The sequence below is a fragment of the Vulpes vulpes genome, chromosome 5, assembly GCF_048418805.1.
Source record: "Vulpes vulpes isolate BD-2025 chromosome 5, VulVul3, whole genome shotgun sequence".
NCBI classification, from domain to species: Eukaryota; Metazoa; Chordata; class Mammalia; order Carnivora; family Canidae; genus Vulpes; species Vulpes vulpes.
In genome coordinates, this window is record NC_132784.1 from 26,577,994 (window position 1) to 26,604,546 (window position 26,553).

Below are 26,553 nucleotides of genomic sequence, written 5' to 3' on the forward strand. Positions count from 1 at the left end.
CCCGCACCCCACACACAACCCCGTCCCCCCCGGAGGAGACACACAAACAAACAAACAACAGCCCCCGGATGAAGCACACTCGGGCAAATTGATAATAGTAATTATAGGGAGCCCGCGCGCCCCGCGCCCCCTCCCTCCCCTCCCTCCCCTCCCTGGGAGTCTATCGAGGCTCGGTCTCCATCCCCCCCACACCCCACACACACACCCACCGCCACCCCGCTCCCCCGCCCCCAAATTAAGATTTCCCATTTCACGCCGAAATAAGAAGTATAATTATGAGCCTCTTTGGACACTAGCGCTTCCCACCTCCCCCCTACACACACACACACACACACACACACACACACCCCTACACACCTCCCCCCCCCCCCCGCCACTTTGACAATATTTACTTAAGTATTTTCCCCCACCTCATTCACACACATGCTGCCCTACACGGCTTCCCTTAAATAGTTCCAGTAGAATTTCTCTTTCTTTTCTTTTCTTTTTTTTTTTCTTTTCTTTTTTTTTCTATCCCCTCAAGAAAGGAAAGAGAAAGTCCAACCGCTACGGCAATACTTTGAAGCTCTACTTAAATGATCGTATCCTTTCTGGCTTCGAAACTTTTGTACCTAAAAATCGAGAGAGGCGCTGCATTTTTTTTTTTTTTTTTCCCCTTCAGCTGAAACTGTCAAAACTTGGAGAAAGGGAACCTCGGAGGCAGGCAGCAGAGGTGGAGAATCCCGAAACTCGGTGGAGGTTGGGAAGATGCTGTGCCTCGAGGATTAGTTTAAACAGGGGCTATAAAAGATGTAACAGATGCAAACTGTAACACAAGGGCCATTAACCCTTCCTCTGCCGGGCACACTCAGTCCCCACGCCCCGCACCTATTGTCTCCTGTGCTCAAAGCTTTGCAGAAAACCTGGAAAGTGAGTATCAGTTTCCACACATTTGCTGAGAGGAGTGTGGTGGTGGTAGTGGGGGGGGGGGGCGGCCAGGCAGAGAGAAGGGGAAGTGGATGGTTTAGAAAGCACCTTGAATTTAACCTAGGCATAGTGGGTGACTTTTAAGTTTGACACATTTTGTCATTTCCTGGCTCTCCTATTGATTTGAAATTGTTGGGAAAAATCCTGAAATCAGGAAACGGTCACACAAGTGTCTGGGATGAAACAGCTGGCCTGTCTGTATTCATGCTGAGACTTACACACGATTGCATATAAATACATGTTTAATAAAGTAAGCTGCTAGTTTTATGAGCCTGTGTGTGTGTGTGTGTGTGTGTGAGAGAGAGAGAGAGAGAGAGAGAGAGAGAGGGCATTTGTGCTGTAAACTTTATCTTTTGCCTGTTATTTCTAACTCTGGAGTTAGTGGTCTTGCCTTCATCATTATAGGGGGAGCATGGAAAATATATAAGTAGGTGGGAGATAAACACATTCACGTTAGCCGGGCTCATCACTGTTCCTGGGAACTCCTGCTATCTCTCTCTCGACTTTTCGGTGCCAAAGTAGGGAATGGGATATGTGTGTGCATGTGTCTCCTGCTCCATCCACGTCTCTATTACTTTGCCATTTAAAACACAATTTCAAAAGTTACCCTTAATTTACAACTCTGATATCCTGACAGCAGCTTTCTTCCCAGCTGTAGTGACCCCCCACCCCCCACCCCACATACACACTTTGGTAAACGACTCAAGTTCCATGAGGACTTTCACTTCTTTATTTATCATCACAGAAATGAGGTGTTACTTCACATACATACACACACAAAGAATAAAATAAAGAAATGAAACTCGCTAAGCAGACAAAAACAGGCAACTTTCTGCTTAGAAAACAGCCTTCTCCGGTGGGAGAGGATGCAGTGCCATATCTAAGAGAAAGACATGCCCCTGAATTTGGTGGGTTTGTATCGATCAAGTTTTGTCATTATTAACAGGTTATCTGCCAAGTTTTAATTGCTGAATACAATGAACTGGAGCTAGATGCAAAAAAAAAAAAAAAAAAAAAAAAACCCACAAAAAAACAAAACAGGGTTAGATTCTCTCCCCCTGGAGGAGTTTTCCTTCCACCATGTAGTTCTCAATAAAACTTTTCCTCGGCTGGGTAGCAAAAGGCACCTTTGGTTACCTGAATGGACAGGTACAGGGCAAATTATTTGGAGGAGGAAAAGGGAGAGGAAAGCAGGGAGAGGGAGCGGGAGTGCCAGAGAAATCCACGAAGTCACTCTTGGGAAAAGCTTGCCATAAAGGAGCTAAACCCACCTGAAATTCCTGCCCACGGACACTCCTTCTCACTCCAGACTCCCATCCCCACTTAAAAGGAGGAAAAAAAAAATCATAAAAGGAGGGTGTGGGGGGGGGGGGAATGACCGTACCAAAAAGGAATAAAAAAGAGAGAAAGGGGAGAGAGAGAGAGAGAGAGAGAGAGAGAAAAAAAAAACCTACCTGCGAAGTCTTGTTTGTAGTTTTGGCCAGAAATGGTGAGAAGAAAAAGCATGAAGAAGCCGCGAAGTGTGGGGGAGAAAAAGGTGGAAGCGAAGAAACAGCTCCCGGAGCAAACTGTACAAAACCTCGCCAAGAGTGTCGGGAGGCAGGACCGTTATTCCTGCGGAGCAGGTTAGAACTGATCTCTTTCGGCCACTCCAGGAAACACAAACCTGGGGACGGACTGACGTGTTACGCCTCTTCTAATGACATTTTTTTCTTTTTCTTTTCTGTAGGAGAGAGAGGAGAGACCCTGAAACACGCGCCACCTATCTTTGTGGGGAGGGATAATTGAAGCGCCCTGAGCGTGAGCATCATGTGAAAACGTGATCGCCAAGTTTCTCTCTGGGAAAGGATCTGGGATAGATTATACCTTGAAGTCTCCGCAAACGCTTTAGTGGAAGAAATGAAATTCCACCTCCCTCCCTTCCTCTCTCCCTCCCTCTCGCCTCCCTCCCTCCCTCCCTCCCTCTCTTCTCCACGCCCCCCCCCCCCCCCCCCCCCCCCGTCAAGCCTTTGGCATCATTATCCTCATCACTAAATCCTACAGAGTACAGGGCGGAAAGCGGTGCACACCATTCACAGAACTGGAGAACTCTAAGGGGCGAAAGTTAAAGGGAGAGATCCCGGGTCCTCGATCCAGATCGCCTCTTGCTACACAGATATTTCTAATGACCAGATTGGAGATGCACATTAAGTTGTGTGGATTTCTCAGCACGTCTTCTGGAACTAAATTCTTTGCCCTTTTTTTTCTTCTTCTTCTTCTTCTTCTCCTTCTTTTTTTTCTTTTCTTTTCTTTTTAGATGGCAGAGCCAGAAAAAAAAAATACTGCATGTGAACTGCATCTTAGGGTGTGCGTATGATGAATTTCTGGATTGGATCCCAATACCCAAAAGTAGTTTGACATTTTTTTTTTTTTTAAAAAGGGTCTCTAAGTAAATTAACATAGAGCGCTGGGGTTGACTGATCTCTCTGAATCTCTCTACATCTCGCGGAGACCTCACTGCAAAGTGAGGGAGCGTGTGTAGGAGGAAAAGGAGAAAGGCCATAGAGGAACTTAGCAGGGAAGGAAGAGCACGATATTAAACGGCATGGGGTCTAAGTTTTGGAGTATATATTTTTTTGATATTGCAATTAAAGTAAAATTAAAAAGAAAAGACTCCACCTTTGCTCTGAAGGGATTGGTTATGTAAATATGGAAGGGATTTCCTGGAGAATACAGCTTTCTACTGTATGGTTAATTAAATAATCACTCAAAAGCTTCCAACGTGACGCTTCTGTCGTAATCCAATCAGGTTACATAGGTCCTAAACAAGAAAGATATTTTCCACATCTGGAAGTCAGCAATTTAGCAAGTACTGCACATTATTAACCAATTCAGAGCCCACTTCCCAGGGGAATTTTTTTTGAAGTTTAAGTGTTCTTAACCAATGCTCTGCTGTTTTGTTAATCAAAAAGCTGGTTTACACTGCACGTAATTGGAACTAATATAGAAGTAAATAAAGACAGCCAAATTTGAGGATGCTGAGCACAGGCATTTATCGGAAAAGGAAGAAATCTCTTAGCTTCCAATGGTTCAGGCTCAATTTCTTAAAGGACTGTGAGACCTTTTTTTTTTTTTTTTAAGAGTGAAAGTGCCTGAGAACCTCAGAGCACAAATAAATTTCCAGCCCCACAGCCTTTGGATTTCTTGTAAAGGTAAAGGTGGAGGTGTCAATAGGACTACACAACCTCACGCCAGTTTTTTCTGCTTTCAATATTGTTAGTGTCACAGCCCCATTTTAAGTCTGATGAAATCTGAAACAAATAATACCCTGATCCAACACTAGACTTTTTACTTATATTAAGATAAACGGCTTTGAATTGTGCTTTGAATGTGTGCCTAAAGCAAGGCTTTGAATACAGGAGTCACTTGCAATTGCACTCAGAGGAGGGAAGAGCTACCACATGGGTTGCCACATCCATACAGCCAGAGGTGCATGTCTTTGTATTTTGTATGGGGGGGGGGGGCGCATAGCCATCCTGCATGACCACAGCCACTTCTTACTTGAAGATGCAGAAAAAATAAGTTTTCACAGTGGTTTCCAGACTCCCCTCTTTCCCAACTTGACTGTTACAATGAGAATAACTAGATAAATTAATCTTCTTCCCCCCACCATTACAGATATTTTACCCATAGAAGAGGAGCGTTCAAGATCATCAGTCTAAGAGTTAATTATATATATATATATATATATATATATATATATATATATATATATATATAATGATTTCCAATATGGGTCAGACGTATTTTAAATTTTATGTTTCACGTTCCTTTTAATGTTCTGTATGTATACCAAATATATAAATATGACATCAAATTCCTCCTCTGAGATTTAGCCCTACTGTTAATGTCCTTTTTTTCTCCCTCTTCCCACTTTTCCCTCCTTTTTATTAAAAAAAAAAAAATGGAATCCAGCTTTCTCTAGAAGTTTGTTTACCAGCCTCCCCACTGCCTGGAAAAAGGGATCCCAAGACAGGGAGTGATTCCAGGCAAGACCCCACTGCATTAGCCCAGGTAGTCAGTCATTGGATGGTTACAGTCTCAGATACACACTCACAGGCAAAACCACAGGTCAAAGGATCTAAGGGAACGCTAACAAATCACTTGTTTTTATTATGTATATTAGCGTCAGCTTACTTAGGATCTGGCTTTAAAAAAAGGGGGGGGGGGACTCAAGTATTTCCATTAAAAACACCTAATCATCTGATTACTCTGGGCTCACTAATTGTTGAAGTGGCAGGAGGCAGCCCCAACACTTAGGACTGGGAGTTCCGACTTTCAGGCATCTGATTTGTGGTAAGAAAGCCATCTTCCAGGTTCCCAGGAAGGTGCGGGTCTCCAGGGCGGCCCGGGCAGGGTCCCGGAGAGGGGGAGCGCCCCGCGGCCCCCCGCCCCTGCCGGGCGCGCCCCGGGCTCTCCCCTCCTCCTGGCCCCCGCGTTCCCACCCGCGCCCGGGCGCAGGGAGCCCGGGCAGCCCAGGGAGCCCAATCTGAATTTGTCGCGAACCCTCCCTTCGTCCGAAGGCCAGGTCGGGGACAATGGGGATCGTGGGATCAGCGGGATGCAGGAGCGCAGGGCGCAGGGAAAAGTCGAGAGAGGACTGGCGCTTTCGGCTCCTCGCACAGCAAAACAAGTCCTGCCAATGAATCGCTCCTTCCCGATCCTTCCTCCCCATTTAATGCTCCATTTCGAGAGGAGCGCGGACCAAGGGCAGTAAAATAACAGACACGAGTACATGCGAAATGGTATTGCAACCGACCTTGGAAGGAGGAAAAGAAAGAAAAGAAAGAAAGAAAAGAAAGAAAAGAAAGAAAGGAGAGAAAGAAGAGAAAGAAAGAAAGGAAAGAAAAGGAATTCTTTAGGGTTTCTTTGGGTGGAAGCAACTGCCTCCCTGAGGATTCCCTGCACCCAAGCAGGGTTGGAAGATGCACTTTTGTTTTCCCAGCGCCTGCAGCCGGAACCCGGTGCCCGGCCCTCCCTTCACCTCTGCGCCTGTCAATTTCCTCAACTTTCGGGGCGGCCCCCGCCCCCACCCCCGCCCGGCCCCCAGCGCCGCCCGCCCGGGAGCCCCAGAGCCCGGGAGCTGGGGAGCCGGGGAGCCCGGGAGCCCGGGAGCCCGGGAGCCCGGGCTGATACACTGTTTCTGCCCTTGAACACGCAGGCTGCAGAAGGAATTCGAATTTGGCCCAGCTAATGAAATTTTTCCTTTTTTTTTTTTTTTAAGCAAATTCTGTTTATTTTGTACCATGTGGATTTAAAAAAAAAAAAGAAAAGAAAAAAAAAAAAAAAAGAAAGGAACCTCTTCTCATTTTGAGACGGAATTGATCTTCCATCTAGAGGAATTATCTGAAGCCCTGCGTGGTTACGCAGGAGGTGGGCAACTTCTCTGAGAGTTGCAGGCAAAGGGTGCTAAGGGACACCCCCGGGTTGGGGGGGGAGGGTGTGTGTGCAGGGGGTGGGGGTGGGGGTGGGGGGCGGCAGGGGTCCAAGCCCAGCCAAACGGTTCTCTCACGTGCAAAGTTGCAATCCAATCCATTAGGAGTTGAGCCTAGGATTGGAGGGGCAAAAAAAAAAAAAAAAAAAAAAGAATTCTATTAAAAAAAAAAAAAAAAAAACAGGAGCATCTCTCCCCGAGAAACCCTTTTCAACAAAATCAAAACAGCACCGGGGAGCCTGCGGCCGACCCCAGACCCCAGGCTGCCCGCTGCGAGCCCCGCGCGTCACCTGGCCCCAGCGGGGCGGCCGGCCCACGGGTTCTTTTTTTTTTTTTTTTTTTTCTTTTTAAATAAATTTTCCTTTATTTTTTGAAGTTGAGGCTGAATCTCGGCTTCGGTGCTTTTGCCGACGTCTCCACTGACAGGAAGCAGCAAACTTCAGGACTCAAATGAGCGTCTTAATTTATTGATGCCAAGCAGGTCTGCGGGTCGCCCCGCGCGCCCCGAGCGCCCCCCGAGCGCCCCCCGAGCGCGCCCCCCGCCCCCCGCCCCGGCCCGGGCTCCAGCCCCGGCTCCGGCTCCGGCCCCGGCTCCGGCCCCGGCTCCAGCTCCTCTCCGGCTCCGGCCCCTCCCTCCGCGCGCAGGGTCAGGGGGCGGGGAGGCCCGGGGAGGGGTGCGGCCCCGCGCCCCGCGCCCCCCGCCCCCGCCCCCGCCCGCGGGTCAGCTGACCTGGGTCGCCCCGGGCCCGCTCCCCGCCCGCCGCCCCGTTTCCGGTCCCGGGGTCCGCGGGCCGCGCGGGGAGCGCAGCGGCGGCGGCCGGGAGGTGATGCCGGGGGCTGATTACCATGAGAAAGGCTGCGCCTGGAAAAGCCTCCTCCACGCGACTGTCAATCTCGCCGAGGGAGGGGGGCGGGGACGGGAAGGGGCCCCGCGGGAGCCGCCTGGAAACTTGGAGCAACTTGGAGGCGACGCGGGCCCGGGGAGGGGGCCCCCTGGGCTGGCAGGGCGGGGCGCGGGGGGCGCGGGGGCGCGGGGGGCGCGGGGGCGCGGGGGCGCGGGGGCGCGCGGACACGGCACCCCCCACCCCCTCCGGCCTCCTGTCCGCCCTCCCGGGCCTTTCTCCTGGATTTCTTGAAATTCTTTTCCAATTGCATCGCCTACATTCTCCTTTCTTTTAATCCCATTATCTCCCTTTTGCAATCTCTGGTTTTGTTTCTTAGCATCCTCCCTCTCTCTCCATCTCTCCCTCTCTCCATCTCTCCATCTCTCCATCTCCATCTCTCTCTCTCTTCCTCGGATTCTTTTGTGCCTCCTTTATGTTGCCCAGATTTATCATCTAGTTTTTGAACACTCGGTGTTGATGTAATCCATCCACCAGCAGGAGGTCGGGGACGCCTCAACTCAAAGAACTCCCCCCCACCCCCACCCCGGGTCACCAGAGAGCAAGTTCACCAGGTGTCCCTGAAGAGTAAATCATGATCATAAATATGAACCAATATCTTTGGTCATCGAATGGCTTCTGATTCTGAATCATATCGGCCCAAACTGATTTTTTTTTTTAAAGATGATATGATCTTCCTGGAAAAAATTAATATGCTTGATATGGGGAAATTATTGACAATGAAAGCGATGTGAAGAAAGATGCTCATTGATGGAGATCTCTTACCAGTACTCAACAGACTTTAGAAATTATGATAAGTGATTTAAGGAAACTGAAACCGTGCCTTATCTTTTAATGTTTATTCAGAAAGTATAAAAAAAAATTCCCAGAGCATCCTCCTCCCCACAAAGATCGATCACTTCAGAGAGAAACGGGTGTATTTTGTACTTGCCAAACAAATTCACAACTTGAGTTGTTGGGCCGGTTTCTTGGCCAGGTTGCCCCATTACCTAGCAGGTGAGTGAAACCGGGGCTGCATATGTCATGAGTGTGGCTATGGTTTTTGTTTTCCTTATTTTTTTTTTTTTTGTCTTTCATTCATTTTGAGCACATTTGTGTTCACTTATTAAGATTCAGAGTTTGCACTTGTTTACAATTTGTTTACTTTGTTGCATTTTTAGAACTTGTTAGAAGTCAATTGAACATGTATATTAAGCTGCTTTTTTAGGCCAAGAAAAATAAAGATGCATTAGAAAGATGCCTTTTATGCTTCATAATTATTAATTGACATTTTATGATGAATAATTAATCATTTGAATAATTTTGGTATCTCTGATCTGAACACATATTTGCATATCTAATGCTAGATTTTAACTGTTTTTTTTTCTTAAATCATTCTCTCAGGACAAAGAAACAAAGTAACATTTTAATATAAAATTTCTCTTTGACATTTGTGTAAGTCTATTGAGTTATAGAATTCTTTCTAGATATCCATACAACTTCTTTTAACAATTTGTAAACCATTTATGTAGCAATCACATACAACTATGTGACAAAACTACAATTAATTAGGTAAAACAATATCCTGGGTAAAATCAACTCACTCTCTTCCCCAAATGCAGAGATATGCATGAATTGTGCACCATATTTTTCTACTAAAATTTGATCATTGTACTTTTTGGTTATGTCTATTTATACAGGTCAAAAAGTGGAACATTGAGACAGTTGACAAATAATTAAGCCATGGTCCTTAAGGTAATTTTACTTTTTTTTTTTTTTTTTTTTTACTTATTAATGTATAGGCTGATTTAAAGTTATTTAAAAACGATCACACAAATATGTCCCTGGAATTTTTATACCCCTGTGTCAGGTGAAGTTTGAGATAATCTATTTCCAATACTAGCAGGGCAGATTTCTACCTGTATGATGACAGGCAATTGACTCTAAATTTGTTTCGTTACCAACAATGTGGGTACACTAATAGTGTTCATTCTTTAGGGGTTTTATTGGGAATCAAATGAAGTAATACACGAAACCTCATTATAATGGAGCTTCATTATTATGATGATGAAAAGTTGAAAAAAATAACATGGAACACAACGGATTGATTAAAGACAGTATAAATTAATTTTGACTACTAAAAACAACTATTTAACTTTTAGTATCATTCATAATTTTTCTATTGAGAAACAAGTGCTGTGTCATTAAGTGAAGAAATAAAATGGTAAACATCATAAGATTTATGGCTGGTTCATGATTCTTTAGACCTGTTCAAAGGATGCGTAACCATAGACGTGAGAATAAATACAGTATTTCTTTACCGTGTTAGTTAATTTATTGTATTCAAGACGGTCATAACTTGGTTATAAATATCAGACTTCTTTTAATCCAAGTGTATAAACTTGAAGTTTCTCGTGTTGTTCAGTAACATGCTATCTTTGGGTGTAAGGGTTAAATGTGCAAAAGCTCAGAAGCGGTCTTGAGTAAGAAGTGTGAGAGGAAAAAAAAAAGGGCAAATTTACAAATTTGGAGGCCAGGAATTTGGCTGCCAGAGAGCACTATTTGCTGTAAGACCATTCATAATGAACTGAACATTCCCTTTTGGAATTGTAGTTATCCTGGGGTTTGTGCTAATTCCAAGTACCTATAGTTGGGGAGAAAATCAGTTTATTAAGTGGAAAATGAAATCCCTAGTCTTTCAAACATCCACAAGGCCAGATTTTCTTCTTGATGCAAAAGCTGAAAAATCAGTGCGAATGCTAAGGGGGAAAAACTATTGTCTAATTTTTAATCCCAGTACTGATGGCTTTTTGTTGTTGTTATTTTCTTTGACTCCTCAAAACACTCAAAGTGTCCCTTAATTGTTTCCTTTCTCAAAGGATTCATTCCATACTCCTTGTAGGTCAAAACCACCAAAAGGGCCATTTGGACATCAGCCTAGGGGCTCAGAGTACCCTGTACCTTTTTCTTTTTTCCTTTTTACAGGGAAATGGGACCAGCAATTGTCTATACCTACAGATGGTCTGGTGGCCTGGAAACGACTTTATACTGCTTTGCGGTTTCTTTAATAGTGCTTATTCTGTTGAAAAGTCAAAATTATAAACTTTGTACTCTACTCGGTCCTAATTTTGCACCACTTTAGGAGTGATTTCTTTCTTTTTCTTTTTCCAGAGTTGTTTCAGGTACTTAAATGTAAAAACCTCCTCCTCAACAATTGTCTTCTCCACAATAATCATGACTATGAAATAATAATAGCTAAGAAAGACAACAAGCTGCTTCTCTAGGCCTGGCAGTTTTAGATGTGATGTAGGGAGACTCGATGACTTTCTCTAAAATCCAAGTGTCTGGCTCTGTGTGGGCCTTTGAATGCGTCAGGTCCGCATTCACGGCAAACACCATGCACAGGGGCTCCCCACCATCATCTCACCTTTCGCAGATACCCTTCTAAACCACTTGTGCCCACCCACTCTGTACGCCGGATTGTGAGCCACTTCCTGGGAATCTTCCTGGGGGATTGGGTTCGTACTTGTTTTGCCATGTATGGCTTAATTTGCCTTTTGGACCTCATACTTAGGCTCATTTTTCTAGTTCCAGCGTTGACTCAAGTCAAATGCTCGGGTCAAATGCTTTCTCTAGCTTTGCTGACTGTGGCTTCACGGGTCGGCTCAGTCTCCTTTCCAGGGCCCTCAGCTCAGGAAAAGCTCCCATGTGTAGGCTCCTCCTAGCTCGCCCTGGCTCTGGTGTTGGGCCTAAGAGCAGGACAAGTTAGTGATGAAGATCGTGATACAGGCATATCTGAGAGCAGTTTTTATTTCTTATACAACTTTTAAATCTCTTGTTGACTGCAAACTGGACATCAGTGTATTTGTCTGTAGATTCTTTGTATCCTCCTCGATGATAGCGTATTACAATGGCAAAGATACAGATTTTGGAATTAGATGAATTGGACTTGATTCCCTGCTTTGTGTGTACTGATTTCATATTGAGGACAAGATATTAAACCCCTATGAACTTCATTTTATTTTATTTTAAGATTTTATTTATTCATGAGAGACACACAGAGAAAGGTAGAGATATAGGCAGAGGGAGGAGGCTCCCCTTGGGGAACCTGAGGTGGGACTCGATCCCAGGACCCTGGGATCATGACCTGAGCCAAAGGCAGATGCTCAACCACTGAGCCACCCAGGGGCCCCTGAACCTCAATGTAAAAATGAGCAAAAAAAGGGTGCCTGGCTGGCTTAGTCGGTAGAACATGTGACTCTTGATCTTGGGGTTGTGGGTTTGAGCCCCACGTTGGGCATAAAGATTACTTTAAAAAAAGAAAGAGTAAAAGAATACTTAGGTTTTAGCTGGTTGTGGTGAAAAAATATAAGCATATATGTAAAATGTCTGATACCGGATATGCATATCAATAAATAGGAATTCCTTCCCATGACTTATCTGAATAATATATGAAGTTAAATTATAAAAAAAAGCAGAGTAGATGTAGCATGTCTTTTAGCTATTTATTTTATTATTTTAATTATCTTATTGTTATTTATTTTATGACTCTACTAGGAATTTTGTAACTGGTTCTTTCATTATACAGAAATTAATGCTTACTGATAATAAAGTTAGAAAAATACGTGGAGGGGTGCCTGGGTGGCTCGGTCAGTTAAGTGTCTGAGAGTTGGTTTCCACTCAGGTCGTGATCTTGGGGTCATGGGATCAAGCCCCACATCAGGCTGCACACTGGGCCCAGACAAGTCTGCTTGGGATGCTCTCTCTGCCTCTCTCTCTCCCCCTCCCTTTGCCTCTCCCTACTGCTCTTTCTCTCTAAATTAATAAATGAAATCTTCAAAAAAATAAAAGAAAAATAACACGGAATTTCATGATACTAGCCTCTAAGATTATCTATTTCACATGTCCATTTGTTATTGTAAAGGAAAAAATATTTTCCCACTTCATTCTCGCTACGCGACTTGGCAAGGGAGAAAGCAGTCCTGTGGCCAGCCGAGCGTGGTCAGAAAGCGTCAGAGATCCTATACTCAAGGGAGAAGGAAGAGGGTCTTCACATTGTCCAAAGCTCTTTGCTTGCTCTTATGCAAACTCGAGAGCATTGAAAGGATAGAATAGCACTGAGAAAGTTTGCCTGGGGTATCTTCTTCTAGGCCCTCAGCTGGAGGCCTGAAACATCTACTTAAAAAAATAAAAATAGGGGCACCTGGGTGGCTCAGTGGTTGAGCATCTGCCTTTGGCTCAAGGCGTGATCCCAGGGTCCTGGGATGGAATCCCCCATCGGGCTCCCCGCGGGTAGCCTGCTTCTCCCTCTGCCCATGTCTCTGTCTCTCTCTGTGTCTCTCACAAATAAATAAATAAAATTTAAAATATATATAAAAATAAAAAAAAAGTAAGACTATGTATATAGGACAGACATTGTTGCTTCACTCTCCTGCCTGCACATTTGGGAGTGGGGTTGTGCCAGCAGGTCCTGGCATGATCTACTGTGTATGTGACTTTTCTACCCTATGCCCTGGAAAGGAGGGTGTCAGGGGAGGACTGGGCTGTGGACACAGGGAGCATATTGTCCCAGTGGTTCCCACTAAGTGCAAACCAGGCTTCTTTCTCTCTCTGCAACTAACTTTGCTACACACACACACACACACACACACACACACAGTCTGCTCCTATTAGGTTTTTCCTTGGCCATTGTAGAGCTGTAAGTATGAATCCTGTGGCATTTTTCCGGGTTGAGGGCAGCTGGCTTACCTGTTGTTCTTGGCACATAGCTAGCACCCTTCTAGACAAGAGGGACAGAACAAAACTGCATGTTCACAAAAAAATCTTGGCCTTTCAAAACAAGAAGGAAAAATTAAACTTCATTCTTTTAAACCTTAATGTCTCTATCTAGTAAGTATTTAGAATTTCAGTTTAGAGGAATCAGTATGATCCCAAAGTATAGTATAACCTACCAAATCTAGAATTTATATAGGATATTGGAAAATTATTTACAATAGTTTGTCATGGTCCTTGGGTAAAGATGATCTCTATCGAAGTTCTGCTTCTGCTAGGGCGGGTTCTTGGGTAGTTGAGGGAAATATCTAGGATTGGGAGAAGTATGCTTGTAAATGGCATTTGAAATCACTTTGAACTTTGAGTTGGGGCAAAGTAATGTGTTTTATGATATCGAAGCAAAGCACCATCACTTGGAAATGTTTAATCATTGCTTCATTTAGGGTTTCTAAATAGTAATTTGTTTGACAGAGGAAGGCGATCTATCATTGATGCATCTTTCTCAATCCCCCCAGAACGGTGCCTACTAGATAATAAATATTTGTTGTTTTTTTGTGGAATCTCCCATGCATTAAGGAGCTTTAAAGGGAAATAAAGCCATCTCCTCTTTCTCACTTGTAATGGCTTGGAATAAGGATGAGGATAGAGGAGGGTAGCAGGCAGGGACCATGGACACATTGACCCACACACACTTACATTATTTAACGCAACCTGTCTTATTCCAGTTTTACACGTGAGCTACAATCAATGAAGGGGCATGCGCAGAATTCTGTATGTATATTTGTCTTTCTCTTTAAATGACTCTGATGAATCTTTTCATGGTTGATTTTTAAGTAAATATATTAAAGTTTAATAAGAGGCTTTTCCTGAAAAAGGAAAGAAATCACAAGGAGGAAATGGATCGGACTAGTACAAGTATGGTTTGTTTATAAAGGCAAGTGTCAAGTTGATCTCTTCACCTGCTAATACCACACAATCGCTAAATTAGGAAAACAGAGAGGACGAGGAATTGTGTTTTGTTTCTCCTTTAAGTAAATGAACAGGCTCCATCAGCCAATGGGCTAGGTGATTTTCCTGCCAGCAGTTTCATTTTCATGTAGAACAGTAACTGGTTGCTCAAAGGTCTTGAGGTGAAAAGTGTGAGCCCTATTTACGATGCTTTCTTTCTCCAGGACCCTTCCCTCTCTGTTCTTCCCTCTGCTTCGGGCCCTATTTCGGGCCTTCACCTCTTCTTACCTTACTTTTGGTGCTCTCTGTGCAGAGGAAAAACTGTCTTTCAAAGACAGTCTTGCCCACAGCCTTCAACAGGCTTAGCTTTTAAATAGTAAGCTATAATGCGAAGATTGGAAATTTCTACTATATTGCAGAAAACCACCCAGAGGAAACATAACATTTTCCTGAACTATCGTAAGGAAGGTCAGTTCAATAGTATTGCTGTATGCCCAGTGCCTAGCATGGAGCTGGATGCCTGAGAGGTGCAGAAAAATGTCTGTGGAATGAATGAATGCATGCATGCATGAATACTGTATAAAAAAAGCCAGGCGTAAGACAACAGATGCCATTTGTTCCACATGGCAAGTCAGAGTCGAAAGGTATTAATGTAGGTGCAAAAATCACCTGTGGTCATAAACAGGATCCTGATATTATTTTCAAATTCAGAGGATAAGATTTTATTTCCAAAATGAAATACCAAAATCATTTACCAGGCAATAGAGATATAACAGTCCCTCAGTCACTCACTTGCAAAGGAAATTTTCAATACAAATAAAGTCATACATATTTATACTAGGGTAATTCAAAATAACTTCCTCACATAAGCACTGCTACGTTCAAATAAAATCTTGCCAACACTTCTGAGTACATTGCTTTAAGAAAAAAAAATGCTCCCTGTAGCGTCCGAACTATTTAAAAATCTTGCCAGCTTCTTCAACATACATCAGTTATCTCTCTTTAAATCACTGACAAGAATTTAAAAACTGCTTCATCAGAACAACTGTTACCCTTTCTCATACTCTAGTTAGAACCTGATCTTCTAAAAAGGACCATATTTACAGCTTCTTTTGAAATTTTGAAACCATTTGGCTGATATGTTTTTGCTACATTTTCTTTTCCTGATTTAATTACTGGGGACATTTGCATGAAAACAGGAGGACAGAGACATAAGATTTTTGTCTTATGAGTTCATCTGTTTCTGATGCTTATTCCCCACCTGAGATCAGTATTTGTTTTGTTATAATTGGGAAGCCAGGAGCTAGATTGGAAATGAAGTTGTTGGAGGTAAAATAAAGTTCAGAAATAAGGACGCAGAAGGCTGAGGGAATGGTGGATGGTATGATAATGAATTTTCTTTCGGGTTACTTATTTACAAGTAGTCATCATGCCAGCGACACACGGTGTGTTATTGAAAAGGTTAGGAAGCTGCGGGACTCTACAGAACTGGGTTGGTGCTTCTCTAAGAAAACCACACTGAGGCAGTCACTACTCTGTTGTAGGCGTTGACAGGCATCAGAGAAAACAGTGGAGGAGCCTGGCTGGATCATACAGGAGCTCTAGAGATGGCCAGCCGACGTGGGGAAGCAGATAAAGCCAAATGCCCCACTAATTCTGACCACCTTGCAAATGCTTTTCGCAGGAGAATCAGAGCAGGGCATCAGGATGAAGTCTGAGCATCCTCACCTGGATTTTCTGGGTAATATTGAAATGTACACAGTCAGAGTTGAAGTCCTAATCTTCTAACTTTCCACATCCTTCTGTCTTCTGCAGCTTGCTAACGGCACAGCTGTCCATCCAGTCATCCAAGCCCAAAAATTCTGGGGGTGACTTGTGACTCCTCTCTTTTTACACAAGGCTGTCCTTAATCGCTCAGAAAATGCTAACGATCTTACCTCGACAAGTTCCTCAAATGGGCTCAGATTCCCCAAATCCCCCACACTTCTATCCCTGCCCTATTTCAGGTACTCAGCCTCTCTTTCCTAGAAGGCCATGCCCACCTCCCAGCTGGCTTTCCTATTTCCCGTCTTTCCTCCCTCGTATCTATTCTTCACACCATCCCCAGAGTGAGCGAGTGATCTGGAACATGTATTTGACTGTGTCCCTGCTGAGCCTAAAAGCCATTAGCAGTTCTCCACGACATCATGGTGCATCATTGGTGCTTCTCAAACGCACCCAACCCCAAAGATGGAACCCTGAAGATGGCTTTTTTAAAATTTATGACTATCATCTAAAAATGATAGTCCATTTCAACCTTTGCTTCTCTACCATAGTTTTGGGAAAAATTGAAAATCCAAGAAGGCGGGCCAAGTTAATTGTGCCCATCCCCGGGGTCTGAATCCTGTGGGCAGGCCTAGTGCCAGTGCCGTAAAACACGGGTTCTTTAGTCCTGCACGTGAGGCCTTCTTAGATGGAACATGTTCCCTCCTTCACTTTCCTCTCCTGCCAGTCTTCAGATGGCACATTACATTTTTGTACTGTTGTTTGTATTTTCCCCTAAACAAATCATATCATTTCCAATGTTAGAGACTTCGCCTGTGCTATTTACTGGGAATATTCTCTCCTGTCCCTTCCTTTGGCTGACGTCTGTGTTCATTCTTTAACTCAGCTCACATGTCAACTCCCTCTGGGATCCTGAGGCTGAGTCTTCCGTGTCCTCATAGCACTTAGCACTCTGCACTGCTGCCCTTATATGTCTACTTTTAACCAGGGTAAAGCTTCTGTGAGGCCAGGGACGCTGTCATATTCATCTTTATATCCTATTATGGGCTGAATGCTGTATCTCCCAAAATTCGTTGAAGAATTTTGAAGAAACTTGAATTCAAATTTCTTCAAAATTGAAGGCCCAATTCCCGATGTGATGGCATACGGAGGTAGGGCATTTGGGAGGTAATTAGGTTGAGATGAGGTCATTAGGGTGGGGTGCCCACGGTGAGATCAGTGCCCTTGTAAGAAGAACTTGCTCTTCTCATGCACATGTACCAGGAAAGGGTACATGAGCACAGAGCAAAAGTGGCATCTGCAAGCCAGGGAACCAGTTCTCCCCAGGAAGTGAATCCCCTGACACCTCAAATTTAGAATTCCTAGCTCTCAGAACTGTAAGAACCAAATACCTATTGTTTTTTTTTAAAGATTTTATTTATTTATTCGTGACACACACACACACACACACACACACACACACACACACACAGAGGCAGAGACACAGGCAGAGGGAGAAGCAGGCTCCCTGCAGGGAACTGAATGCGGGGACTTGATCTTGGGACTCCAGGATCACACCCTGGGCCGATGCAGGTACCAAACCTACCAAACCGCTGAGCCACAGGAAGCCCCCCGAATGCCTATCGTTTAAGCCACCCAGTTGATGGTATTTTGTTGTAGTGGTCTGAGCTAAGACACAGCCTCAATTCCTAGTAAGTATCTGGCATACGGTGGACACTTAAAAATACATTTTGAAGTGAATATGAATATCATGGTCTGAGCTAATTTTCACCTCTGGACCAAGAACTCCAAGTCCATGCACATTCCACAGACACTGCATTTAGCCACAGGAGCACTATAACCTCCCTGCGCTTCATATTAATAGGGGACCCAAAAGTTGGAAAGGTCTCGTTGTAGTTTTGAATAACTTATATTTAGTTTAGACATGCATTTGCAAAAGTATTCACATAAAAATAACTTTCACATGTAAAACATTTTCAAATTTCAAAGCTTTTACATATGTATTATCTTCACTTGATCCTTACAATAAACTTTCAAGGTTGGCAGATATTATTATGCCCAATTTGGAAAAGCAGGAAATTAAGATTTTGATGGAGTAAGACAAAATAATCAAACCCATTTTGGAAGTCCCAAGTATGTTTCAGATATGGAAGCGTCTTTGTGAAACTGGCAAAGAGCAAATTTTAGTATTCTTATGTGACAGATGAGGAAATAGGGTGTTGAAAGGACTGGCTCAGGATCACCAGGGGCCACTGTCAAAGTTGAATTGAACTCTGTCCTGTGACTCAGATTAGTCCTGATACCTTTATGTGTACTTATTAGAAAGGGAGCCTTGGTTTTAGGAGAGCAACCTGAAGAAAGTTCCTCTTGGTTTGTCACTTGTCTTTAGTACATAAAGACACCAAATCAGAACAAGAGAGTAGTTTGGGAGCAAAATTGGAAGATTATTTTGGTTTATTTGAGATGGGGGAGTAGGGACAGCAGGGATCATATAGAGACTGAACATTTATTTATTAATTAAATTTTTTTCCCAAAGATTTTATTTATTTATTCATGAGAGACCCAGAGAGAGAGGCAGAGACACAGGCAGAGGGAGAAGCAGGCTCCATGCAGGGAGCCCGACATGGGACTCAATCCTGGGTCTCCAGGATGACACCCTGGGCTGAAGGCGGCACTAAGCCCCTGGGCCACCCAGGCTGTCCAAGAGACTGAACATTTAAAAATAATTTCTTCCCTTTGTCATAAAGTCATAAGATACTTAGCTTTAAGTAAACATAATGACACCATCTCTTTAAATCTTACCGGTAATTTTCTAGAATTTTTTTCTGATTAATGTGAAGACCAAGGAAAGGTATATTTATTATGGTTCTGTTGTTGAATGAAAATGCTACCACTGTCAATAAAGGGACTGGTCTTTTACTTCTGTTGACTTAAAATTTTATAAAGCAAATTTGGCAGATACTCTTCTGAAGGGGAAAAAATTTCACGTAAGTTAGGATGGTAGATAAAAACATTACTTATTGGTGCTTTGAGTTACTCTTAAGAGGTCAGTAATATAAAAAATAAAAATAAAATAAAATAAAGAGGTCAGTAATACAAAATGAATTCTGCATATACTATGAAGCAACAACTGAATGCAAAGATATTTATGACCTTCCTCCTACCTACCCCTAGAAATTGGTTAAAAGGCTTTTCAAAGTATGTCCTATGTGTAAATATATTAAAGTTCAAATGTGTGGGCTAGTGCATCAGGAGTATCAGCCAATTAAAAAATTCAGATATGTGACTGGGCACTTAATTTCCTAAACTAATGAATTGCTTGCCAGTTACACACATGTATCACCTAGTTATTCATTCAGCAAACGCTTACCAGTTGCCTACTACGTGTTGGGCTCCAAGCTGAGAATAAGGGTCCAACAATGATCAAGACAGACCTGATCTTTGCAGGCTGGCAGGGAAGACAGACCGTGCGTGATGAATGCTGTTGGGAGTATAGACAGCAGGCTCATCCAGCCAAATGATAGCTACAAAATAAAGTGAAGGCAAGAGTAGATCTTCCTAATGCACGAAAGGTCAGGTCTTTGAAATCCATTAACCACCACTGAAATTAGTTTAAATCACCTGTGACATGTTATAACCCAGGCTGGGCTAAAGGCATGTTGGGACCTCAGAGCAGGCTGAGAGGGAGAGAGGAGAAAGCCTAGTGTCACAGCTTCAGGGAGGGAGGCCAATGTGCCAATGACAATAGCCGGAGGGCTTTGATGCACCAAGCTCAGGAGAGGCTGACCTCAATACCCAGGGCTCATTCTGGTGGGCGGTGGGTGGCTCTTCTTGCCAAGTATGAGGCAGTATCTCTGACTTTCTGGGGGTTCTGTTTCAGTTGAAATAGGACCCCAGTCAGCTGCTGGGTCTCATGGATAGGCTCTCATCACTGACAGGAGGATCCTGGCAAGGGCCAGAAAGATTATCACGGGAGGAGCATCAAACTGGGGTTCGGGCCAGGGCACTTGTTCCAGGAGAGAAGCAAAGAATGGAATGGACGCCAAAGCAGGTACAATGAGTAATCAGAAGGGATTGGGTGTTGGGGGGCGCTGCTCCTTCCGTGGCTTTAGGGTGTCTTTATGCTTCCTAGCTGTCAGGCTGGGTCTCTGTTTCCTCAGTGACCTCTTCCTGCCACCATAGCTCCTCTCTCTCTCTCTCATCTCTTTGTAATCCAATGCTATCTGTGATGCCCAAATACCAAATAAGGTCACTGTGTGCACCAAGAACAATTCATAGCTTTTGAGTGTGGATGTGGCTTTCATTGGGATGATATTATTTTCAGTGTCAGTTCATTAGAATATGGGTAGTGCTTGGGTTTTTCCTGTGAAAGGTATGATTCTTGAGATTTAAACAAATATAAACAACTTCAGTATTTTGGTTTATTGACTCTGATGGTCATAATTTTTTTCTTTTGACCTATTGACTCTGATGGTTATAATTTTTTTCTTTTGACCTAGAACCACAACAACAAAAAATGATAGCAAAACTACAGATAAGTCTTTACTTAGTGAATGCATGAATACCTTTCCCCTGGGCATCTTTCCTCCTCACTTGTGGGAACTACATAGCACATCTGTGTATGTTGTTCCCATGTAATGGATTAGGTCTTTAGAAGTGAATGCAATGGATATAAACTCACCATTTGTTTGTGCTTTTGCTCAACTTTATTTAAAAAAAAATCACATTAAAGATGGTACTTTATTTTCTGCTTGAATATAAGTTCACTCTTAAGTCTACATTCCCGTGTGTGTGTGCGCATGTGTGTATAAATACATATTTATAAATATGAATGTAAATATAAAGGGCAGAGCTACACAGCCGAGGCCTTAACTCGACCACTTACTCCTTGGGCAAGTGATTCTCATTGGGCCTTAATTTCTACATCTAAAAACATAAGATAATAGCACCAACCTAATGAGGACCATGATTGAGAGCAAATGCGACAGAGGGGATCCACGTGTGTGTTGCTTGTATAGTGCCAATGCAGGTGTTTGGTATTTATATTCAGATGCAGGTTATGCTCACATCACATGAATTAAAATATGAATGCGTTCAAAAGCTCAACCAGTTCCTGAGGCAAGAAATGTGAAATGGCAATGACTAACAGGGTCAGTGAAACTCTTGGCTCCCAACCAATCCTGTACAAAATCTTTCCTAACCACATATTTTAAAAGATGAGGAAAGATAAAGGAATGAAGAGAACTGCCCTTTTTCTGTAACCCTTAAAACCTTTTTTTTTTCTTCCCAAGAAACTGAGCTATGGAAGCTTGAGGCCTAACCCAGTACTGAAGGTGGTCATTCAAAGAACTGTTTAGAATGTTGTGTTTATGAAAGTGAGGTGCCATGAATATGTACTTGTATCAGACAGAGGTGGATATGATCAGAACAAGCTTGTTCACAGAGCCCTTCTCTCTCCTTGGCCATGAGTCACAAAAATCTGACATCTGGACATGAAATGCTTCCTTGAACAAAAGTTGAAACGTGTGTGTGTGTGTGTGTGTGTGTGTTTAATATGTAAAGGAAGAATGAAATTGAGACACCAAACTCTTTCATTGACTCAAGTTAAGGGCCAGATTGTAATAATGCAGCTGTCCAGATGTGAGACACTAATGAGAACATAAGGAATTCCTGGATAGAAAAGGGATGGTTGGCCCAATGGCCTGTCTCCTTCAAGTTTGTTGCAACACACCTCTCTGTGTTGTCAGCATATCTTCCAACCCCTTTGCCTACATAAACATGTCCAGCTGTCTCTTAAACTCATTTTTACTTTATGTTTCACTCAATGGACTTATTTGGTAATTTGCAGTGTTTTCCATATGCTAGTAGATCTTTGGATGAAGTAGTCCTACATTATCACTACTTCATAATTAATCACATGAAGTATTTCACTAACAAAATATAGCAGAAATCATTAGAAACTTGGAAGGAATCAAATACACCTACAATGATTTTAGAAACAACTATTATTTTGCTAATCTACATTTTCATCTTTCTTAAAGATGTGAAGATTTAAGTGGGGAGTGACTAAAGTGGATAAATATAAAAACTTTCTTTCATTGTATTAGTTTTCTTAAAAACTTCTTAGCAAGAAGAAAATTCTAAGCTTAAGTGATATAATAAAGACAAGGATCTGATGTTTTATTTTGGTTGGGTTAAAGCCATATTCCAGAGAATATTTGCTTCCTTATTCATATTAATATTTCAGGCTAACATAAATTTGAGTTGAATTATTTAAAAAATAGAATCAGTTCTCTGAATCAGAATAGAAATAATTTTACATTAAAACTCTTTTTGCAATATTTTCCAGATTATGGGGGACCAGTGGACTTGGGGTGAATTCTTAGGTTGACCGTGGGTCCTTCTGATTAGAAAATACACCTGAAAATTTCCGTTAAGATTTGACAGGAGCTAGGGACGCCTGGGTGGCTCAGTGGTTGAGTGTTTGTCTTCAGTTCAGGGCGTGATCCCGGGGTTCCGGGATCGAGTCCCACATTGGGCTCCTGCATGGAGCCTGCTTCTCCCTCTGCCTGTGTCTCTACCTGTCTCTCTCTGTGTCTCTCATGAATAGATAAAATCTTTAAAAAGAAAATATTTGACAGAAGCTCATTGAAATAGAAGTAACTAAAGGGTATGGAGGAAAATGAACAAATAATTGGTATATCGTTCAGCTGAACATTTTGCATTTTCATTTTTGAATGCCATTATTTAAAAATTATTTCAGTGTAATGTGTGTTGATTTGATGTGTATGTCACGTTGAATCATATGATTATACGCCAGCTTCAGTCTTTTATTGACAAACACTTCAGGTGACCAACGTGTCGAGGCACACCTGGCATTTCCTACTTTTAGCCGGAACGTCCTGCTTCCTGTGAAATACCTCAGCTCCTGGCAAATAGGTACTTCACAAACACATATGGAAAAAAAAATCTGCTGCTAAGATTTGCTTGGCTTTTTGTCTGCATACTCTTCAGACTTGAGGAACTCAAAAAGCAAAGTGTTACATCAGCATGAAGGATTTTACTCTCTTGTTCTAACAGCCTATGTTAGGGTGTCAGCGCCTTGGTGACTAGGGTGAAAGATGATCCATGTTACTTTTTTTCTTTTAAGTTGTTTCTAAGCTCAGATGCACGATGTTTTATTTAAAGAGAGAGTGAGCTGGGAAATGTTTAGAAACCAAACCTACTTTCTTCCAAAGTTTTCTCCCACCAAGTCCCTTGCTCTCTAGGCACACTGTAAGAGACATCCTAAATCTGGCCCCTTGAATGACCTCCAAATTCTCTGAAGCCTAAGCTAGGTCTTATTGTCCCGATTAGGGTAGGAAAAATTTATCTACGTTGAGAGATTTTAATCTTACGTGCCTCACAACTAGAGGGATTCTATAAGTATTTTGCTACTTTTTAAAATTTGTGACTCCTGAACTTTCGCAAGGGGGAGGTCTTAATAAAGAGCATGCCTGAATCCACTTCTTAATGATTTTTAGCTTCAATGAAACCGTTTATAGGATTCCTCTTCCTAACAACGGCTCTGCCAAGCATTGTATAAAATAGCATTCTTCATGGTTAGATGATCCCATGGAAGGTGACCAAAAGATTTTAAACACAGAGGAATGGAACCAGCCTACTCAATCAGAATTTGTGTTTTTCATATGCGTATCTCCGTGGTTGCACCTTGTTCGGTGCACATGTGCGTGTGTGCACAAGTGTGTAAACACGTAGCGTTTAGCTACAGAACGTGTCACAAATTTCTTTCCTGGTCACCATGCTGCATGACTGATCCATTTCATATGATGTATTTAGTATGGTTCATTGCCCACTGGTCTTATTATTTAACAATTTGCATTAAATTGAATTTTCTATTTACAGGTGTAAATGGAAATTTTGGCTTCTGAGAATTTATTATTTACTGGCTAGAATGTTCTTGGTTGAATTAGCTCTGCCAATATTGGATTGTGTATACCTGGAATAAAGTTTGGGATATTTAATTAGAATATCATCGTAAAAGAACTTGTTATTTTTATGGTTAAGCTTGAGCTACTGAGGCCAGATCAGTATCATTAGTTTAGGAGACATTTACCATAATTCTCTAGAGGTTTTTAAAAAACCATGTGTATTTCTTGATGGATCAGAGGAAGTTAAATTAGTGGTAATGTGTATAAATTACTCAAAAGTTCAAAAAGCTTGAAACCTTTATCATCTAATATAGCATTTTGTTGATAACTGGAAATTTCTCATTTTAAACTCTTGGCTTCCCACAGATTCAAGGAGCTTATACTTATTGACTGCGTACTGTTTTCCAGGCCCTGACTACAAGCCTTACCTATTTTGTTTCATTAAATTCTCAAGGGTTCTTATGAGGTGAACGTTATGTTTGTAACCATTTTGCAGGAACTGAATGCTCTAGAAAGATGACAAGCTTGCCTGTACACGTGGCCAGTGAATGGCAGAGTCACTCTGAGGCCTGCTCTCTAGGCCGCTGCTGCTGCAGTTGTGCAACTCTTCTAAGTCCATAGTGATCTCCATCTCTCCTCATTCTCTGGCCCCTTCTCTCATGTCCCGGCTCCCGCTCGACTCTCAGTGTCACAGACGATGCTAACACAGTTCCCTGTCTTGGGGTTTGGACATGTGGTTCCATTCTTACCTTCTCTGACTGACACACTCTTTGTTTTCAGCTCCAGCACTGGAATGGTCATCAACAGTCACTATCACTATTGGATCTAGCAGGAGCGTGGCCAGATTCCTAGGACATTGCGTGTGTGTGTGTGTGTGTGTGTGTGTGTGTGTGTTTTAAAATGTTTATTTTTAGCTTCTTTCTCTCTTTAAAACAGATTGAGATATAATTCACATACTGTATAATTGACCCATTTTGAGCTTACAATTCAATGGTTTTTAGGATAGTCACGGATACATGCAACCATCACCGGAGTCAATTTATTATTTTTTTTGAAGAATTTATTTATTTATTTATTTATTTATTTATTTATTTATTTATTTATTTATTTATTTGACAGGGAGAGAGAGAGAGAGCATTAGCAGGGAGGAGAGGCAGAAGGAGAAACCGAATCCTCCGCTGAGCAGGGAGCCTGATGCAGGGCTCGATCCCAGGATCCCGGGATCATGACCTGAGCCGAAGGTAGATGCTTAACCCACTGAGCCACCTGGGTGTCCCCAGAGTCCATTTTAGAATATTTTTGGCTCCACAAAGAGAAGCATTATACCTTTTAGGTCTCCCCCTCTCCCCTCTCCCTCGGTGCTTATCAGCCACTAATCTTTCTGTTTTTAGGGATTTGCCCACTGCAGTCATTTTATATAAATGGAATCCCATAATGCATGGTCTTGTGTAACTGGCTTCTTTCACTTAACATAATGTCTCAAAGTTCATACATGTCGTAGCATGCACCAGTACTTCATTCCTTACTATGGCCAGATAGTACTCCACTATGTGGATATACCACCTTTTATTTTTCTACTTGGGTTGTTTCCATGGTTTGGTGATTGTGAATGGTGCTGCTATGAACTTTCATGTACTAACATCTGTTTGAATATCTTCTTTCAATTCCTTGGGGTATATACCCAGGAGTGAAATTTTTAGGTCTTAAGTCTATATTACGCTTTTTGCGGAACCTCTACACTGTGTTCCACAGCAGCTGTGGAATTTTATATTCCCCTGAGCAATGTGTAATGGTTCCAATTTCTCCACATCCTTGTAGAAATAATACTTGTTATTTTCTGTTGTTTTTCTTTCTTTCTTTCTTTCTTTCTTTCTTTCTTTCTTTCTTTCTTTCTTTCTTTCTTTCTTTCTTTCTTTCTCTTTTTTCCTTCCTTCCTTCCTTCCTTCCTTCCTTCCTTCCTTGCTTCCTTCCTTCCTTGTTGTTGTGGGTATTCTAGAGGGTATTAAGTGGCCCCGCTGATTTTAAAGATCTTTTAAAGACTTTTCGAGAAAGCTTTATTCTTTTCTTTTTTGCAACCTCAAGACTGGTTTATAACTCCCTTAAATTATTTGTCATTATATCCTATAATCTACCCTCCTCTTTCTCTGCCTCCTTACCCCCTTCTTAAAACCAGAAGGGACAGTCCTATTCCTTTTGTAACTCCAGGGTTCAGAACATGCTTGTGAATGACTTAATAAAGGAATGGAGGGAGTTGTGAGGACAAAGAGTGCTGGGAACTAGCATTTCCTTATGATCCCTCCGTTGTGCCAACACTGTGTAGCACCAACATGTCTTATTTACTTTTCATAAGAATAGTAACAACATGTTATTTCACAGAAGAAGAAACAGAGACAATCTCTTGCCACCCAACCACTGAGCATGGAGCTTGACTTCAGACCCCAGCCTCTCTGAATCCAAGGCATGACAACATGTCACAACAGATAAACACGTAACGAGGCCCATTACTACTTTTATTACTACTACTAGGACTACCTACACTTTTTGGATGCTTCCTGGTACCATACACCATGACAGGTAAATTTTGGACACCATCTAATCTAATCACTTTACGAATCTAGTGAGTCAGATGTTATTATTATTTCGGATAATGGAACAGTCACAGAGAAGCTAAGTAACTGCCCAAGAATAAACAGCTAGTAAGCCTTGAGCTCAGAACCAGGTCTGCTTAATTGCAAAGTATAGATCCTTCTATTAATAGAGGAGAAATGCATTAGAGATCTGAAAGTTTCACCTGGTTACCTGACAGTTGTGAGGTTAG

The 26,553-nt window shown here is 42.4% G+C and overlaps 1 protein-coding gene and 2 long non-coding RNA genes across 5 annotated transcripts in view; 2 read left to right on the forward strand and 1 right to left on the reverse strand.

Moving 5' to 3' along the window:
* Window positions 1–2,890, reverse strand: part of ZEB2 (zinc finger E-box binding homeobox 2) — a 134,152-nt gene extending 131,262 nt beyond the window's left edge. Inside the window, exon 1 of one of the 3 annotated variants that reach the window (XM_072757688.1) lies at window positions 2,421–2,890. Coding sequence is in view for 1 of the 3 variants with exons in the window: in XM_072757690.1 (XP_072613791.1) it covers window positions 411–425 (15 nt within the window). In the remaining 2 variants the exon portion in view is untranslated. The other 2 variants (XM_072757689.1, XM_072757690.1) reach the window with 2 other exon arrangements.
* On the forward strand, window positions 770–3,374 carry LOC140598984 (uncharacterized). The gene is made up of 3 exons (XR_012001516.1): window positions 770–909; window positions 2,441–2,591; window positions 2,696–3,374. It is a non-coding gene; the product is annotated as an uncharacterized lncRNA (long non-coding RNA).
* Window positions 3,375–7,880: 4,506 nt separating this feature from the next.
* Window positions 7,881–24,937, forward strand: LOC140598985 (uncharacterized). The gene is made up of 3 exons (XR_012001517.1): window positions 7,881–8,337; window positions 9,021–9,075; window positions 24,855–24,937. It is a non-coding gene; the product is annotated as an uncharacterized lncRNA (long non-coding RNA).
* Window positions 24,938–26,553: the final 1,616 nt, after the last annotated feature.